The following is a 17778-nucleotide window of genomic DNA, read 5'->3' as shown; positions in this document are numbered from 1 at the left end:
CTGTGTTCAGTTCAGGTCATCACATTATAGGAATGATGTAGAAGCTTTACAGAGGATGCTGACTGGATTAGAGTGTGTCTTATGAAGAGAGGCTGAGCAAGCTGGGACTTCTCTCTTTGTAGGGAAGGAGGGTGAGAGGCAACTTGATAGAGGTGTACACGACAAGAGGCATGGATTGAGTAGGTAGCAGGAGACCCCCCCCCCCCACCCACACCTACGAGTAGAATTTACCAAATATAAGAGGGCATAATTTTAAGGTGATTGAAGGAAAGTATAGCGGAGGGATGTCAAAGGCAAATTATTTTCACAGGGAGCGGTTGGTGCACAGAACACCCAGTCAGGGAGGTGATATTAGCAATACTTCAGGGACATTTAAGAAACTCAGGCACATGAATGATAGAAAAATAGGTGGCTATGTAAGAGGGAAGGGTTGGACTAAGAGTAGGTTAAAAGGGCAGCATTGTGGGCCGAAGGGCATGCGCTACACTCTATTGTTCTATGTTTATATTCGTGACGTAGTTCAGCAGTGCACTATCATCCATAACTGGCAATTCTTGAATTGAATGGAATCTCCAAAGGATTTCTTAATTCACTATACCATGGGTACTGTTTAATAAGTGCATTGAATAAGTATTAAAAACGGCACATTAAGAAATTTCAGTTTTAATTTAATATCCTCTGATACAGAGTAAAATGCTTGTGGCTATTGAAGGGAAAAAGTCACAATCTAATATAGCTACAGAGATGACCGACATAACCTAAACAAATAGATACCTCAAAAGAAACATTACCATTCGACCATAGAAAGTATATACACAAGTGTTAGTTATTTGGAAAAAGAGGATTTATTTTGTACTCTAAATACAAAAAAATGTGATGGAAAATATAATGCAAAAAAAAAAATTGTTGGGAGTGTGACACTTGTTCGAATTGAATATTGTGGCAGACTCAACACTAACATGTTCTGCTTGATATTCAAGCTGGTATGTTGTTCAGTTTACTTCGTGTACAGGCCTTTTGCAATAGATCTTAAGAGTGGTGTCCCACATTTAAGCAGTACAATAGACCAATTCATTTTGATTCTGATTTGATTACAAAGAAACCTATTTGATTTGAACCATTAATGTTCTAGTACCATAATTTTTTTCTTTGAAGCAAGGAATGAAACTAACCCTTCTTCCGAAGCCAGTGCTACTAAAAAGACAAAGGTTTTCACTGTGTTGCCTCTTAACATCTGCATGTACAGAGTACAATCAAATAAAGAACACGTTAGATGGAATCAAATGACTGAGCCGCATTCAAATTTAGTAAAAATAGTTTTTAAATTTTTAAAGGAATTGTACCATGTAATTTAGCCACAACAATTATGATGGACCAAACAACTATTTTAAATTAAAAAGGATTCAAAGTACCAAGTTAAACCTCTGAGGATTGGTAGAGATATTTCTTCTCCTAGAAATAACGTGGCTTTTACCATGTACACAACAAAAATCTAATTGAACTGGCAATTGAAAACATACACTGAACATTATATACATGAAATTGAGAAATTGTCTTTTTCCCTATTTCTTATTAAAAAAAAATTCTTCTGATATGAATTGCACATTAAAAGTATTCTAACAAGGTAACATTTCAAGTAAATGATCACAATGACTTATTTGAACCTCGTTATCATTGGAAAGTACACTTGTTCTGTTGGAAGCGACTTCTGAATCTTCGGTAATTAAAAAAGGACTAAAAATTCATCCCCTCTTTGGATTGAAAGTAACAGTTAAGGTCTCCTCAAAAAAGACTCCTTTGAAGCCATGTATTATTAAAGAAAAACCTATTTGTAACAGTATCCAAAGGATGGACAGATATGCTTGGACACCTTACCAGAATGGTAAATACAGCAAAAACAGACTTGGCAGTGAAGGGTGCATTTCAAATAAATAATTAAACCCAAATTAAGAACTTTCTACAACAAACTTACAGAAAATTGGCAACAGAATATTCAGGCAATCCCACATAGAGTCTTCTTATTTAAAAAAATTAAATACATCTGAAATGCCAAAAGCTTTAAACTAGTGACCAAACAGCTTGGTTGGCAGGGCTCTCTTCTGCACTTCATTAGTTGGCTGTGTGTGTCTGCATGTGACTGTGGCATTGAGCAACAAGAGAGTGCATGCCTGTTTGTACCAGAGAACCAATGTGAACAAAATGCAAGATGCAATCTTACTCCTGGATGACCAAAGTGTGTGTAACAACAGAGATGCAGTGCTCGTTAGAAAGTTGAGGAAAATAACACCCACCAAAAAAGTCCCATTCTCAATTAAACAATCCAGAAAAGAAAAAAAAATCTGACTGATTTTGCAAATAATATTCATCCTGATTGATCACTAATTAAAAGAAAGCTGGTAACATTTCAAAGAACAGTGCACAATAATAATTTTAAAGCACTACAGTTTTCAATTACTAAGGCTACTTTTTGTGTAGTCACAGTGTCCCTACTATCGCAGCTAGTTTACAAAAGAAAGTTAAAAAGGTAGATAAATTCACCAGGCAACTGGTGAACAACTCCTACTGCATTCACAAGCCATGGTCATTAAATTGTGAACAGAGTGCTTAACGTCTGGTAGTGTTGTTCCAAACTCCCAAAGAATATTTTTCAGTTTACTTCAATAAATAGATCAGTTGTATACTAAGGCAGTGTTGCACATGCATCAGTTGCCATGTGAACTTGGACACCACACATACATTAAAAAGCAAGTGTCCAGGGAAGGAAGGTAAAGGAGACGATGGACCTCAGTCCAATATTCCCAGAGCTTTCCTTAGGCTGACCAGGATCTGTTGAACCTTTCTGCATTTACTCACCCCTGCAACATGTTACAGGATGAGAAGCGCGTCTGGCTGAAAAGAAGCTGCAGTAAATCACTCTATAGGGCTAGTTGTACAAGCTGCATCACTGGAAGTCCACATCTCCAGCTTGTGACCAGAGGTTGCATCTCCCCCCCTCAGGAAGCTCCCGAAGTTTCTAAGTAACTCTGCAGCTTGCGAACTGTGGTTTTATCCAGCGAGCAAAGGTCAAAATCGAACGTTGTGTTAGTGATGTGAAAATGTCCAGTCTCTTCTATCAGATTAACAATCTGAAAATAAATAGACAACTAGTTAGCTGAATTCCAAGCTCATCTATTGCTTAAACTGTGACACTGAACCAAATTTTATTTGTGGAATGTTTAGTCCCAGTGATACATAATAACAATACTTAATTTTAGCTACAATTAATGGCATTTTGGTGGAGACCAAATTTTCTCTGCTTTGCAGTGGATGGAGTTGAATTCAAAAACAATGTTGTAACTGCTTGCTCACGGTCTAAGACAACAAATTGTTGAGGCCAGCTTCAGTCGTGACTAGGAACCCGCCTCAGTTACAGTTGCTTTAGGGTAATGTGAGCCCCATCCTCTTCAAACCCACTCACTTGCAGATTCTACACAGCACCTCATCTACTGCTCTTGATGCCAAATTTTGTGATTCAGCACTTCCAAAGACCAACTACCCCACCTGGTCAATTTCTCCTCTTTTGTAACTTTTGATCAACCTTCACCCTGACCCAACCCCACTAACCTAAAAGCTTCAAACCCACTTCAGATTCCTAACCCACCAAAGCAAACACTTCTTTCCCTCACTACACAGAACCCAAACATACCTGTTTTACCTTGCATATTTCAGAAGCTCTGACACAGCAGACCAAAGCAAAAATGCACTGTCTCTCTGACATTGTGGGCTGCAGGTCTTCAGGGAGAACAGCAACTGGCCCTCTAAGGCAGCATCTGAATACTAGATTTGTGTGTGACCAGTGGCCAACAGATCTCACGGCATCAGCCTACTTGGCTTATTATATTACTCTGGTAGTTCCCTTAACCATCCTTCCCCTTTTCCATCATGCACTAATAGCTTCCCCTTAATGACATCAATGCAATTCACCATAACTAAAATCATCCCAGAAGATGAAACTTTGATTTATCTTTTGGATTTCCACAGCTAATCTGGTCTATTTGTACAAGAATTAATTTTAAATGTACACCAGTGTCTTTTATTATTGCATAACAAATACACAGGATGTACAAGATCATGAGGGACAAAGGCAAGTCAAAAGCACGGATGTTCTCACCCAGGGAGAGCTACAAGAGGGTAGAGGTTTCAGATCGGAGGCGAGAGATTTAGAAGGGACATCAGGGACAGCTTCTTCACACAAAGGATATGTGAACTGCCAGAAATATTGGCCCAGGTGAGCACATTAGTAGCATTTAAAACCCATCCAGGTAAGTACACGGATGGAAGAGATATAGATGATGGATTAACATGGGCAGGTGGGACTAGCTGGGCAGCATTCAGCATGGACGAGTCGAGCAGAAGGGTCTGTTTTCATGCTGTAAAACCATGACTCCAGTGACTACATTATCTTCCATTCAAAATGATAAAGTAACCCTATTAACAGTAGGAGTAAACTGGATAGCACATACAACGCATCTTTATCTTTAGGTGTACAACAAACCATTTAGTGGAAATAAGTTTCTAGAATTGGTAAAGCTGATTTCCGTGGTCCAACAGAATTATCTAGAAGCAAATTTATCATGGATTTTGGGAGCTTGAAACGTACTAGCTTGATTCCATAAAGGGAGAAATGGTGATACTTTACAAGAGTTGAAAGAACTTCACAAATGGAGAAAGAACAAAAATATTTTGAAGGCAGGTTGTCCTGGCCAAGATTTACTCTTCACAGAAGATCACTTAAAAGAAAGTTGATAAGACTGGGAACTTGCTCTATGTAATTTGGTCATCATCTTTCAATCATTGCAAAACTGACAATTCAAAAAATGATTTATTGGCTGGAAAACACAGGACATTATGAAGTTTCAAGTGTGCGTTATGACATCTAAGGCGTTTGTTTCTCTTTAAGTATGCAAACAACTTGAATCAATGCTCAGCAAGGAACACATACACTATAATATGAAATTTTATTGCAGGTCTTTGTTGATGAAATTGCAACATCTTGTATCTATACTCAGCCTATTTAGCACTACTACATGGAATGACAATAAATCTGAAATTTAAGGATGCCTGTATTGGTCAAAAGCTTGCAATCTTTCCTTTGAAGTCTTTGGAAATACAATTCAATTTTGGGCTTAGAAACAAAATATTTTGTTTAGAGTCTTCTACATAATTGGTCAAAAGTAGAGAATAGCAGGATATTGCTGAAGTGGTACAAGTTATTACAAGCAACACACACAAAAAATGCTGGTGAACGCAGCAGGTCAGGCAGCATCTCTAGGAAGAGGTACAGTCGACGTTTTGGGCCGAGACCCTTCGTCAGGACTAACTGAAGGAAGAGTTAGTAAGAGATTTGAAAGTGGGAGGGGGAGGGGGAGATCCGAAATGATAGGAGAAGACAGGAGGGAAAGGGGTGGAGCTAAGAGCTGGACAGGTGATTACAAGTTATTACAATTTTATTTTAGAATTACACCTGATAAAACTGATTAAGCAGTATTTTAAATCTTTTAATGACAACGGGGAACCACGGTAGAGACTCAAGAGAACAATGACAATAATTGTGTGAACTGCTCTTGTAAAGTACCAACAGATACAAAGTGAGATCATTGTTGAAATCACAATTGAAACCTCAGTGCCTTGCCAAGAGATCCTCAGTTTTCTTTATAGTTGCCAATCCTAGATCCTGGAACAATTCTCACAGTTACATCCAGGCAGAAGAGTTTTTAAATCATTGATGCAATTATTGAAATAGGACAAGCAGCAATAGGGTTAAGTGGGTTCATCCACTGTTCATTACTTGACTGTTTTTCCTTAAGCGAGGGACAATTACTTATGGCCTAACTACCATGATCCTTAACTATAAAAAGCACATCTTCAAATAGCTTGGGCTTGAATCAACTTTACACTGTGTCCATAGTCAGGATGCAGTGAAAAGCAGCAGCCAAGATAGGTCTAGTATAACGTGGTTCACTCTGGTATTATTCATGAGTATCAAGACAAAACTTGCTGTTGGCAGAATAAAATGCCTGCTAAATTTGGCATGAAAATGAGATGCACTATTAAAACAAACTTTCTCCACTTATGTGACCGGTAATCAGGGATGCCATGGGGAAAAATAGAACGGGTACTTTAAAAGGAGAATGACCCTATAAAGAGACTGGAAAAACAGAGAGGGGAAGGCAGGACTTTGAGAGAGTGTTCCTTTCAATGAAACTCTTGTGCAACTTAAGAACCAATAGTTTATATTATGGAATGAACAGTGCTTACAAGTGACATAAACTAAGGTCTATTTTAACCATCAACTAGGCTTTGACATGTTCTTACCTGTTGTAGTATGTGCCTTTCACGAAGTGTCATTAGTCTCCTGTGAAGTTCAACCAACTCATCGAGGTACGCCTAAGGCACATGCAAGTATATTATTTTTACTTTAGTCTTACACACTACTTACATTTGAATGTCAAAGCAGAGCAGATATTAAACACATAATCCCTAAGAAAAAAAGATGCTCAGTATAGTTGGTCATAGTTTAACCGGAAAACCTGCAAGAATTTTACGTTTTGTAAAAAGATGAGAAAATCTGCAAATGGTGGAAGTCCAAAGCAACACACACAAATGCTGGAGGAACAAGATGCTGGCCTGCTGAGTTCCTCCAGCACTTTGTAAAAGATATTTGGTATACAAAAGTGTTATAGATTTAGCTGTCACATCGGTAAAGCTCAGAAGATGTTGAGCCTCGGATATGAAATTATAATCAAGATATCCCTTCTGGCAATTGTACTACCTCAGTATTGAATTAGACCCATGTTATGCAAGTTGTACTAAGGAAGCCAAAACATCTGTTATATAGTTACATATATTTATTGGATTCAGAAACCCCAAAACATCTCAAAGCTTTGGTTATGCAAGCTACGAACAGCAAATATGCCTTGAAGTTAAGTCAATTTGGCAAGGACACAGTTTAATCCTTAATAAATCCATGGATTAAATTAGAACAGGAAATGTCAGCAGTTGTGGTTTTTTACAGTACGCTTCTATTGCATGAACACTGGACCTTCGGCTCAGCATATCTATTGCAGCCGCTAAGTATTCATCGTTTCTGATCTCATTTCTCACTTCAGTGGCCTTCCATGCCACATTTCAAGTGCATACCCAAATACTCTGAATGCTGTGGAAGTACATGTCAACACCACCATAAAGTGAGCTTTAGATGAAAAATTCTTACTCAAATCCTTTCTAAATCTCCTGCTCCTAATGTTAAACCTATACTCTCTGGTCATAGAAACTTATATTTTATCCATACTTCTGATCAACTTCATATACTTATTGCTAAAATGAGGGGCCATAGTGATTAGAGGAAAGTATAGGGGGGTTGTCAGAAGTACTTTACACAGTTGGTGCATGGAAAGTCCTACCAGGGTGATGGCAGATACATTAGGGACATTTAAGAAACTCTTAGATAGGCACATGGATGACAGAAAACTGGAGAATTAAGGAGGGAAGAATTGAATAGATCTTAGGGTGGGTTAAAAAGTCAGCACATCATCATAGGCCAAAGGGCTATGTACACTAAATTGTACACAATACACTATATACTGTGCTATAGTGTTCTATGTTCTATACCTCCATCAGGTTCCCCTTCAGCCTCATCTGCACCAAAGTAAACTGTTTCACCAATTTCATAAACACACAAGATTCTGCAGATGCTGGAAACCTGTAGTAACAAACACAGAACGCTGGAGGAACTCAGCAGGTCAGGCAGCATCCATGGACAGGAATAAAGCATCGGTGTTTCGGGCTGAGACCCTTCATCAGGTCTGGTAGGGAAGGGGCAAGATTACCCATTTCATCTGTTGTGCCATGTTTTCCTTAAAAATAGACCTGGAATTTATAAGTTTCAAAGTGATTAATGAAAGGCTTGTAAGCTTTAAAAGCTTTGCTTTTGGTCTTCCTGGACAATACAAGAATATTGCAACATGGAATATGTATAGTATTTACTCGTTAAACTTGATGTGGGAAAAAAAACTCAATTTGCGTCAAATAATTCAGCTTGCATTACCGTCAAACTTACTCAAATTCACCAAAGTTTCACCTTGGAGCTGCCAAAGATTTTTCTCATTCTCTTGATGCCAAAATTATAACCCAAAAGGTTTTTTTTTCCGACTAATTAGGAAATAGCTAAAATTGACACATGGACAATCCGGTAATTTGATTTTATTGAATGCACATTAAATTTGCCAATGTAAGGATGGCAAAGTATCAACAGGATTGGTCAGCCGGGTATAGATAGTTTATAGTTTTGCTGGTCAATGGTAGGGGATAAGGGAATGGAGATACCCACAGAAGAATGGAGGCAAGCCTGATCAAGACTGAGGGTAGGGAAGGAATATTAAGTATTTGAAATTACTCAAGCAGATGAAAACACTCAGATAATCAGTATTATTCATTGTGATATATTACTCTTCAGCCACTATACGCTACTATTAAACCCTAGCTCCAGCAACTCCTTGACTGGTTACTTAGCATTTAATTACAACTAACAAAAGAAAATGAGCTGCAGCAACCAGTGCAGATAACCACCTCTCAAAAGGCACTAGCAGCTGGAATCACCGAGCAGCCGTGGATCAACATGATCTGATCTGATCCATGCACTTCCTCAATATTAATTTCAAATAAACACCTGCCATTTACAGCAAGGATTTAAAGAGGGGTTCCTTAATTAACGGAAATAGCACAAGCGTGAATCAATTTTCATATTCTTATCCAACAATTTTAGTCCTTCAATAACTGGTGTGAGGAAAACTAAAATGCTAAACTAAGAATTGACCCACTCCTCAAGAAAGCACAACTTTCTACCATCACAGATTGAACCCAAATGTACAAGGGTGCTCAGGATGTTCTTTGATTTATCAATGAAGGGTGAAGCAAACAAGGCTGTGATTCTTTATGAACGTTTATCTTTGAGTGGCTTTCAAACCACACATTCTTAAAAGCCCCTTTCAATGAATCGAATGATCAGGCTTTTTTAAAATTACAGAATTTGGACACATGCAGTTAAAGATATACTGACTAAATTAAATTTTGTTTACCTGTTTGTTATTTTATTGCAGTTTTTGTAGTTCAATCCTTAAAGTAATCACTGACTCAGAACTTCACCTGCTACCCAAAGGTTACCCAACTCTGAACATTAATCAGATTTGTTTTGAAATCATCCAAGCTATTACTCTTGAAGATATCCTTGCTTAAATTAAAATACATATACCCTAAATCTATAGTATAAATACCATGTTAAGGGTTAATTAAGCTGGATTTGTTCTGAACCACAGGATAAAAGAGATTACATGGAAGTCAACAGAAAGAGTAAGCCATATTAGGATGTAAAACTGACAAGACACATTTCATATTTATTGCCCTGTCAACTCCACTTTGCCAAATAAAATATCTGACACTGAAAATACAATTCCAATTGCAAAACTGCATCTTAAAATTCAACAAAAATAATCCACTTCCATGCATTTGGCTACAGCAGCTCAAGCATGGCACCCATTTTGGAATGTAGGAATTGAAATCAAAATTACATTGGTCAAACAAGATGTGAAAGAAATTTCCACGGGTCCGAGAAACTCAAACATGCAGTATCTTTGACATGAGTCACAGGCCAAAATATCAAGGAGAGGGATAGGCTGAAATTATTTGACTGAGTACAGAGGGAATAGAGCAATATACAGAGGAAAAAAAAAGACATACACAAACTCAAAATCCATTGGAGAACTGAAATGATCAGATGATTCTGTACAGATAAGCCAATTTAAATTTTGAATCATTATTGCTAGACGATTGCATCAAATTTTGTCAAAGTTTGTAGTTTCTTTTCAAAGTGGATACCCAATTCTTGTAACCAAATCCAACTTCACTGCTCCCAGTCAAGGGAGCTCTCCACGTTCTGTGCTTCAACCAAAATATTTCTTTGTGTATCTGTTGATAGATTTTATCTAATGTCCAAAGGCTACTTTTGAATCATTGGTGCTAGCTGAAGTCATCTTCCCAGAATAAAAACTTCTTATCTGACCACAGTGTCATCCACAGCCAATTTAGAAGGAACTCTTGTTTCCTATACAAACTTTGAAATATAAATAGTCTTCCAACTCTACTCAACAAATCCTTCAGTAATGGTATGAATGCCAAAGTTCTGGAATACTTGCTTGCTTTGGAGCCGATGGTACTGAAACAAGTACAATCACGCTCAATTTCCTATGTCTTGCATAGGATAAATCATTCTAACCCAACAGCTTCTGATCTACAGGCCTTGCTTAAAAGTAATTTCCTTGCATGGAAGACCACTTCAGGGGAGTGTTATTGCAAGAAGATTACAGCAGGAACCTACTTTGCCAATGAACCATTTCAGAAGTAGTTGTAAAAAGCTCCAAACTAGGTAATCATTTAACAGGATAGACATGATGCTTCAGAAAAGAGAAGGGATGTCTAAGCTGTCTCATTCTGAAACAGTGCAGTGTTCAGGAGTTTCCTACAGCCTCAGAAGGGACTGCATTGTCAGTTGAAATGGGCTGGAGAAAGAGAGACAGCTCAATCAACTTTTAAAAAGTTGGGCCGTCCAAGAACTCTGCCTCAGCTATTTTCCCTACTGAGCAAGTTGGTGGAACGAGAAATGGGCGACTGTTCTGCTAAGTTATTTTGAATGAGTCTTGAAAACTTATGCTTCCAAATTTGCTATATCCAAGAACTCAGGACTGCAATGTGTTGTTGTATGAAAAAACTTCAAGAATGCAAGAAATACAGCTTACCTTGTCATATTCAGCATTCTTTATTGCTTTCTCAGGTTTGCTTTGCTTTAATGGGCTTTTGACTTCTAACACCTGTTGTAATAGAGGCGTAAATACTTCAGCCACAGGCATCCTTAGTGCTCTCTCTTCTGGCTGTACGCAGGCTCGATAAAAATAGCTACACTTCATGAAAAAAATGTGCTGGCTTTGACAAGTTCTTCACCTCTCCAAACCATGTCACTTTTTGAATTTTTCCATCCACATCTTAATGTCATCTATGGCTCTCCACACGTCTTCCATTTGCAAGACCCTCCTATCATCTAGTACTCTGAGTCAACGGCCCTCTTTGCAGACATGGGCTCTAATCACTGCACAGCAGACTATCTGTGTGCTTGGCTATGAATGAACACAGTAGTACAAGAATGGATGGTGGATCACTGCTGTGATCTTTGGACAGCTGGTGAAATACATTAATTTTAGTAATTAGTAATGCATGCAGTTGCATTAAAATTTGAGGTGGAGGCTGTATTTCATCTTCAAGCACTTCTTTTGCAGGGTTTCACAGGAATCTCACAGGTTCAAAGTCATCACTCTTTACCATTAATTACTGAATGGATCACTGAGATGCAAGGCAAAAGATTTGATGGCGGTTTCTGACCTTTAATAGCTTATTCTTTTCATTTACTAATTGAAGGACCAACTGCGAGGACAGAATTTTTCAGAAAAAATATGGTCCCTGTATTTACTTCAAACTCATCCCCGATGTAAAAATGTTTGGCTAAATAATTTGTATTCATACTCAGAGGAGAGAAAGTGTATCATGGCTACTTCCATTGTTACTCTTGTCCCCAAGTAAGGGATTGCATTTATCTATGCTCTTTGGTGATATTGGCTATCTGAAAATAAAATTCAGTTGACCATGACTACAATATTGTGCAAAAGCTAGGGTGCCTAAGATTTTTGCACAGCACTGTATTGTCAACGTGGAGCGGAGAGCAGAATTTGTAAATCTGGCCGACGCAAAGGATGTTGGGAATGAGGAGGGTGGAGCACCTCAGGGAAGGTGTAGGACAGGTGGCAGAAATAGAGTGCCAGGGTCGGGGGGTGGGGGTGTTCACGGGTGCAGATTCACCCAGCCCTGAGACACCAGGCAAGGTCATTTCATTCCAAACAGTTGGTTCACTGATCATTACAGAATGTCTCTCATGCTTCCCACTCCCTCCACTCTCCCAACTTCTTTCCCCAACCATGATTCCCCTCTCCCTGCCCCCTTCCCACTCTCAGTTCACAACAGAGACCCACATCAGAATCAGGTTTATCATCACTCACATTTCAGGAATTTTTTTTTGTGGCAGCAGTACAGCGTAATACATAAAATTACTACAGTACTGTGCAAAAGTCTTAGACACCCTAGCTACGTATGTGCCTACGAGTTTTGCACCGTACTGTACAAAGCAAAGGTTATATAAATGCAGATAACGTCACAATTTTTGAAATGCAATATTTGGCCACAACTCTTGGACATCTGAGTAATGGAAAACCGGGGAACATGTGGTTAAAATGAACCTTCTATTAAGAACTAATTCAGCTACACTATCCATCAGAAATCTTATTTTCTAGTTTTGAAAATGCCTGTATAGAGCTAGATGCACGGAGCATCTGGTATCCTGCACAATGACAGGATGGAGAATTGGAGCAGGAACACTTACTTAGTGAAGTAAATACCAGAATTGCAACTTTAGTCTCAAAACATGCGACAGCAACACAGATGTACCTAATGCCACACAACATTCAGAGTCATAATTTTCTGCAATGTTGTTTCTTTTTAAGTAAACATTTGTTTAATTTTGTGTGATTAACACCTCCAAAAGGCTACATTGAAATAAATCTTGCTGACTGCAAAAATACACCATTCTCATAGTCTTCTAGGCTTAACAGACAAGTTAACAGAAGTGCAAGAGATCAAATTTTCAAAAGAAAAACATAAATCAAACTTATGTTCAGAAGGTTCCAGTGAAGGTTTAAACAATTTCTTAGGCAAGGATTTCTCATCTTTTTCTGCAATCTGCTTTCCATTATTTCAACCCATATTTGCATTTGCAACGTTCATCTCCAAAGTCTTGTATTTAGTGTTAAACAATTGTGCAACAAAATAATGACACTTTAGTATACCAAAGTTACATACTGGGGTAGGGGACAAGAGGCCGAATATGAAGAGCAAAGAAAACCATCGGGACAGGGCCCACAAAGTGGGAGTTGAGGGAAGGGAGTCAAAGAAAGAAGTGAAGTAAAGAGAAACAGAAGCTTGAAAACACACTAGTGTGCTCCAGGAATATTTTATAATATTTCTAAAATATATCTTCCACATTCACAAAATTATAAATTAGATTTTATACTTTTGAAAAACATTAACAGACGTCATATTTAAGTTTAGCTTTCTGCATGTTCCAGCTTTTACAAAGCCTCATACCATACCTGGTTATTGCTGTTGTTGGCTTTTATGATTGGAGGTGCTTCATTTCTGGGTGGGGTGGAGCCGCCACTGTTCTCACTGTCACTCCCATCACTCAAACTCATCCTGGAATAACAATTAAGCAAAAGGTTCAGGCACTAACTTAGGGATAAACTGAAGGCAGGAATGAAACTAATTCTTTATCATACATTCTCATGTCAATGAAGCTACATTACAAAGGCTATTTAGTTATGTTGCTTCTTCTTACTGATTCATTTCCTCCTACCTGATATTTCTGATCAAGTGGGCAATTTATCTTCCTCTTAATCAATTTTTGGTCAAAACATTTTTTGAAGGTTTTGTAAAACACCTGCGGGAATGCATTTTATCAAAGCCGCTGAGTTGAAATCTTTTTTATTTACAATTTTCAAACATGCAATAAAACTATTTAGTAGTGTATAAATATTGCACGAGCAGGCAGGCTCTTCAACCCTTATGCCATCAACGGAACAGACTCCACCACTATGATGGATATCCCAGCCTCAGATCTTACAGCCACAGCAGATGTGTTATCATATTTTAAAACATCCCTTTGGTCTTGATTTTAATCAATGGTGAAAATAGTGTTTAATTATCAATACACACGGGCTAGCTTCCTACGAGATGGGAAAGGAAGGCAGCAAGTAGCACACACATGAACAAATTAGCAAGTTGTTGACCAAAAATAAACACTGCATTTGTAACAAATGCAGCAAAATGAAAACGGCCAGTCTAAGGGAAAGAACAGGATGAACTCAGCTGACTGGAGAGCAAGAGACAGTGCTGAGCATTGGCTCAATGGGCTGAACAGCTCTCTTCCACCTCCAAGTTTTGCAATTCTCAGTGACACGTGTTTAGTAAATAATGAAAGCCACAGTATGGCTGCAATTGACATTTAATATAACAGACACCACAGTACAAGGAATTAAAAACTGATGGACAAAATGTTTTCAGAAAGATGCAAAGCCTTAAGAAGGATTGGTTGCTTTAAGACTGAAATTCAAATCACCTCACAAAACAATACAAGGAAAGAAGCATTTACAACAAATGCCAAACTGGAGATTCAGTTGGAGCTTTGCATACAAGTAGATTGTAATTCCAATAAAATCCACTGTAAAACAGTAGCTGCTTCTGTTCATTTCCTTTGGAAATTCCGTATAATGGACCCATCATTGTTTCAGGCTGCAAGCATAGTAGAATGCAGGCACATTCACCTGAAACACTGCCATAACATTTTAACAAACCGCACAAGTCGCCGTACAACCCATGGAACAAAAGTGATGAGCAAAATACCGACACACCCCTCTGCTCAGAGACTCTGATCATAGACTGAGCCAAAAGACAGTCTCGCACTGACACATTTATGAAAGGTGATGATCAGGTCCAAATGTGGATTTAAGCTATAGTTTGTCATGCTTTTGAAAAACTGAGGAGCCTCAACAGATCATAATTAGCAGTAAAATACAAAGCACTGCAGTGCCACAAGTTTGGCAAAAAGAAGAAAACATTTTGCAAACCAAGTTTAAAATTTATTTCTAACTTAGGGAGCATAGAACGATCCATAAATCACAATTCCAGGTTTTCAGGGAAGTCAAGTGGCTCAGCAGATAGCACTCTCACATCAGAGCTCCAGTAACTTAGATTTGGTGCTGATGTTGAACACTGAAGTTTGTGCATTCTCACCAAGATCACATGGCTTTTCTCTGGCTGAACCCAGAGCAGTTCAGGATAGTCGCCACCCCACAACACCCCCCCCACCCCGTGATGGTCATCTAAACTAATCCCATCTGTCTGCACAAGGTCCACATTGCTCTACTCCCTGCCTGTTCATCTGTTTGAATGCCTCTCCAAATTCTCTTTACAGCTTTTGCACTTTGACCTCCCACTTTCCAATATATATCCTGCTTTACCCTTTGATAACCTTCCTTAATGCACCACAATGGAGTTCCACAACTCCACCAATTTTCATCTCACCTAAAAACTTACATATCAGCCACCTACATTTTCATCAAAACCATTATTACATATTACCTAACAGTCAAATGCCGTCCGTTCTATTTACTTAGGGAGCTTTCCTCCATAATCCTGACTACAGTTTACATACCACCAACGGCCAGCTATAATCAAGCACTTCAGAGACTGCATGATGCCGTCTACAAACAAGAAACAGTTCATCTTGACGCATTTCAAATCATAGTCGGAGTTCAACCAGGCTTGTTTGAAGAAATCCCTGCCCAACTGCCATCAACATAGTCCCAGACCATATTTCAGTAAATCTGATCACTTGGCTGTCCTTTTTCTACCAGCATAGAGGCAGAGACTAATGAGCAAAGCCCCAGAGACAAGGACAACAAAGAGGTAGTCACAGCAGTCAAGGAGTGGCTATGGGATTGTCTTGAGTTGGTGGACTGGGCCGTGTTCAAGGACTCATCTGCGGATCAGAAAGAATGTACCATGGCTGTAACAGACTTCATTAAAACAGTTGTAGACGAGTGTGTCCCCACAATATCATTCAGTCATCTGAACTAGAAGTCCTGAATGAACGAGGAGGTCCACAATCTGCAGCGAGCCAGATCAGAGGCATTCAAATCTGGAGACCAAGGAAGTTACAAGAGCACCAGATACGATCTCTGGAAATCCATCTCACAGGCAAAGAGGCAATTCCAGACTAGCGTCACTTCTTATAAAGTCAAATCAAATTACATAGGCTTCTATGCTCACTTTGACCATCAAAACATGGAGAAACCATCATTCCCACAGCCTGCAATGATCTATGATTTCAATCTCTGAGGATGACATGCAAACAAACCACCTTCAGGAGGGTGAACCTAAGAAGACTATCTGGCCCAGACAGAGTACTTGACCAAGTACTAAAGACCTGTGTTGATCAACTGGCTGGAGTGTTCACTGAGATTTTTAAACTGTGACTTCAGCAGTCTGAGATGCACACCTGCTTCACGCAGGCTTCAATTATACTGGAGCCGAAGAACATGGTGACCTGCCTTAATAACCATCGTCCAGTGGCACTTACTGTACATCCACAATGATGAAGTGCTTTGAGATGTTGGTGATAAAACCTTAACTCCTGCCTGAGAAGCAGCCTAGATCTGCTTCAATTTGCCTGCCAGAGCAACAGGTCCATAGTGGATACAATCTGAATCCTGAAACATCTAGACAGCCAAGATGCATACATCAGGATGCTTTTTATTGGCTACAGCTCAACAGTCAATACTACATTTCACTTAAAGTTACTCATTAAATTTCAAGATCTGGGTCTCAATACCTCCTCATGCAATTGGTTCCTAGGTTTCCTCACTTGCAAGCCCCAGTCAGTTTGGATTGGCATCTCCTCCACAATCTCCATCAGCACAGGTGCACCACAAGGCTGTGTGCTTACACCCTGCTCTGCTTGCTTTACACTTACGACTGTGTGGCTAAGTGCAGCTCCAATGCCATATTCAAGTTTGCTGATGACACCACCGTCATAGGCTGAATCAAAGGCAGTGGTGAATCAGCACAGAGGAGGGAGATTGAAAATCTAGTTGAGTGGAGACATAACAATAACCTCTTAGTCAATGTCAAATCCAAGGAGCTGATTATTGACCTCAGGGGAAGGAAACCAGAGGTGCATGAGCCAGTCCCCATTGGAGGATCAGAAGTTAAAAAGGGTTATCCACTTTAAATTCCTTGGTGCTATTATTTCAAATGGCCTGCCCTGGGCCCAGCAATATAATTGCAATTATGAAGTACAGAAGCGCCTCCACTTCCTTAGGAGTTTGCAGAGACTTAGCATAACATCTAAACTTTGACAAACTTCTAAAGATGTGTGGTGGAGAGTAGATTAACTGGCTGCATCACAGTCTGGTATGGAAATATCAATGCACTTGAATGGAAAATCCTACAAAAAAGTAGTGGAAGTGGCCCAGTCTATCACAGCTAGAGCCCTTCCCACCACTGACCACATCTACATGAAACACTGTCACAGGAAAACAGCAGCCATCATCAGGGACCTCCACCACCCAAGATATGCTCTCTTTACACTGCTGCCATTAGGAAGGTACAGGAGCCTCAGGACTCTCACCACCAGATTCAGGAACAGTTATTAATCCTCAACCATCAGGCTCTTGAATGAAATGGGATAACCTCGCTAAACTTCACTTGCCCAATCATTGAAATGTTGTCATATCCAATGGGCTCACTTTCAAGAGCTCTTCAAATCATGTTGTAGATATTTATTATTTCTCTTTTTGTACTTGCACATTGGTTGAATGCCCAAGTTGGTGCAATCTTTCATTGATTCTATTATGGTTATTATTCTATAGACATATTGAGTATGTCTACAAGAAAATGAATCTCAGGATTGTATATAGTGACATACATGTATTTGGACAACAGATTTATTTTGAGTTTTGTACAGAGATCTTCGCGCAACACCACTAATCATGGACTTGCAGCCAAAGAAACAACTATCACTATGTC

The 17778-nt window shown here is 39.1% G+C and overlaps 1 protein-coding gene across 2 annotated transcripts in view; it reads right to left on the bottom strand.

Moving 5' to 3' along the window:
• Positions 1-704: 704 nt before the first annotated feature.
• The window catches only part of mllt3 (MLLT3 super elongation complex subunit), a 118339-nt gene continuing 101265 nt past the window's right edge, over positions 705-17778 (bottom strand). Inside the window, exons 8-11 of one of the 2 annotated variants that reach the window (XM_072281791.1) lie at positions 13284-13386; positions 10830-10901; positions 6355-6426; positions 705-3125 (exon numbers count right to left, since the gene is read on the bottom strand). In XM_072281791.1, coding sequence (XP_072137892.1) covers positions 2994-3125; positions 6355-6426; positions 10830-10901; positions 13284-13386 — 379 coding nt within the window. In that variant the 3' untranslated portion in view covers positions 705-2993. The remainder of the gene's footprint in view (positions 3126-6354; positions 6427-10829; positions 10902-13283; positions 13387-17778) is intronic. The other variant, XM_072281792.1, reaches the window with a different exon arrangement.

This window comes from Mobula birostris, chromosome 17, assembly GCF_030028105.1.
Source record: "Mobula birostris isolate sMobBir1 chromosome 17, sMobBir1.hap1, whole genome shotgun sequence".
In the NCBI taxonomy this organism is placed as follows: domain Eukaryota; kingdom Metazoa; phylum Chordata; class Chondrichthyes; order Myliobatiformes; family Myliobatidae; genus Mobula; species Mobula birostris.
The sequence above is the reverse complement of the archived record's forward strand: the minus strand, read 5'-3'. Positions and strand labels throughout refer to the sequence as shown.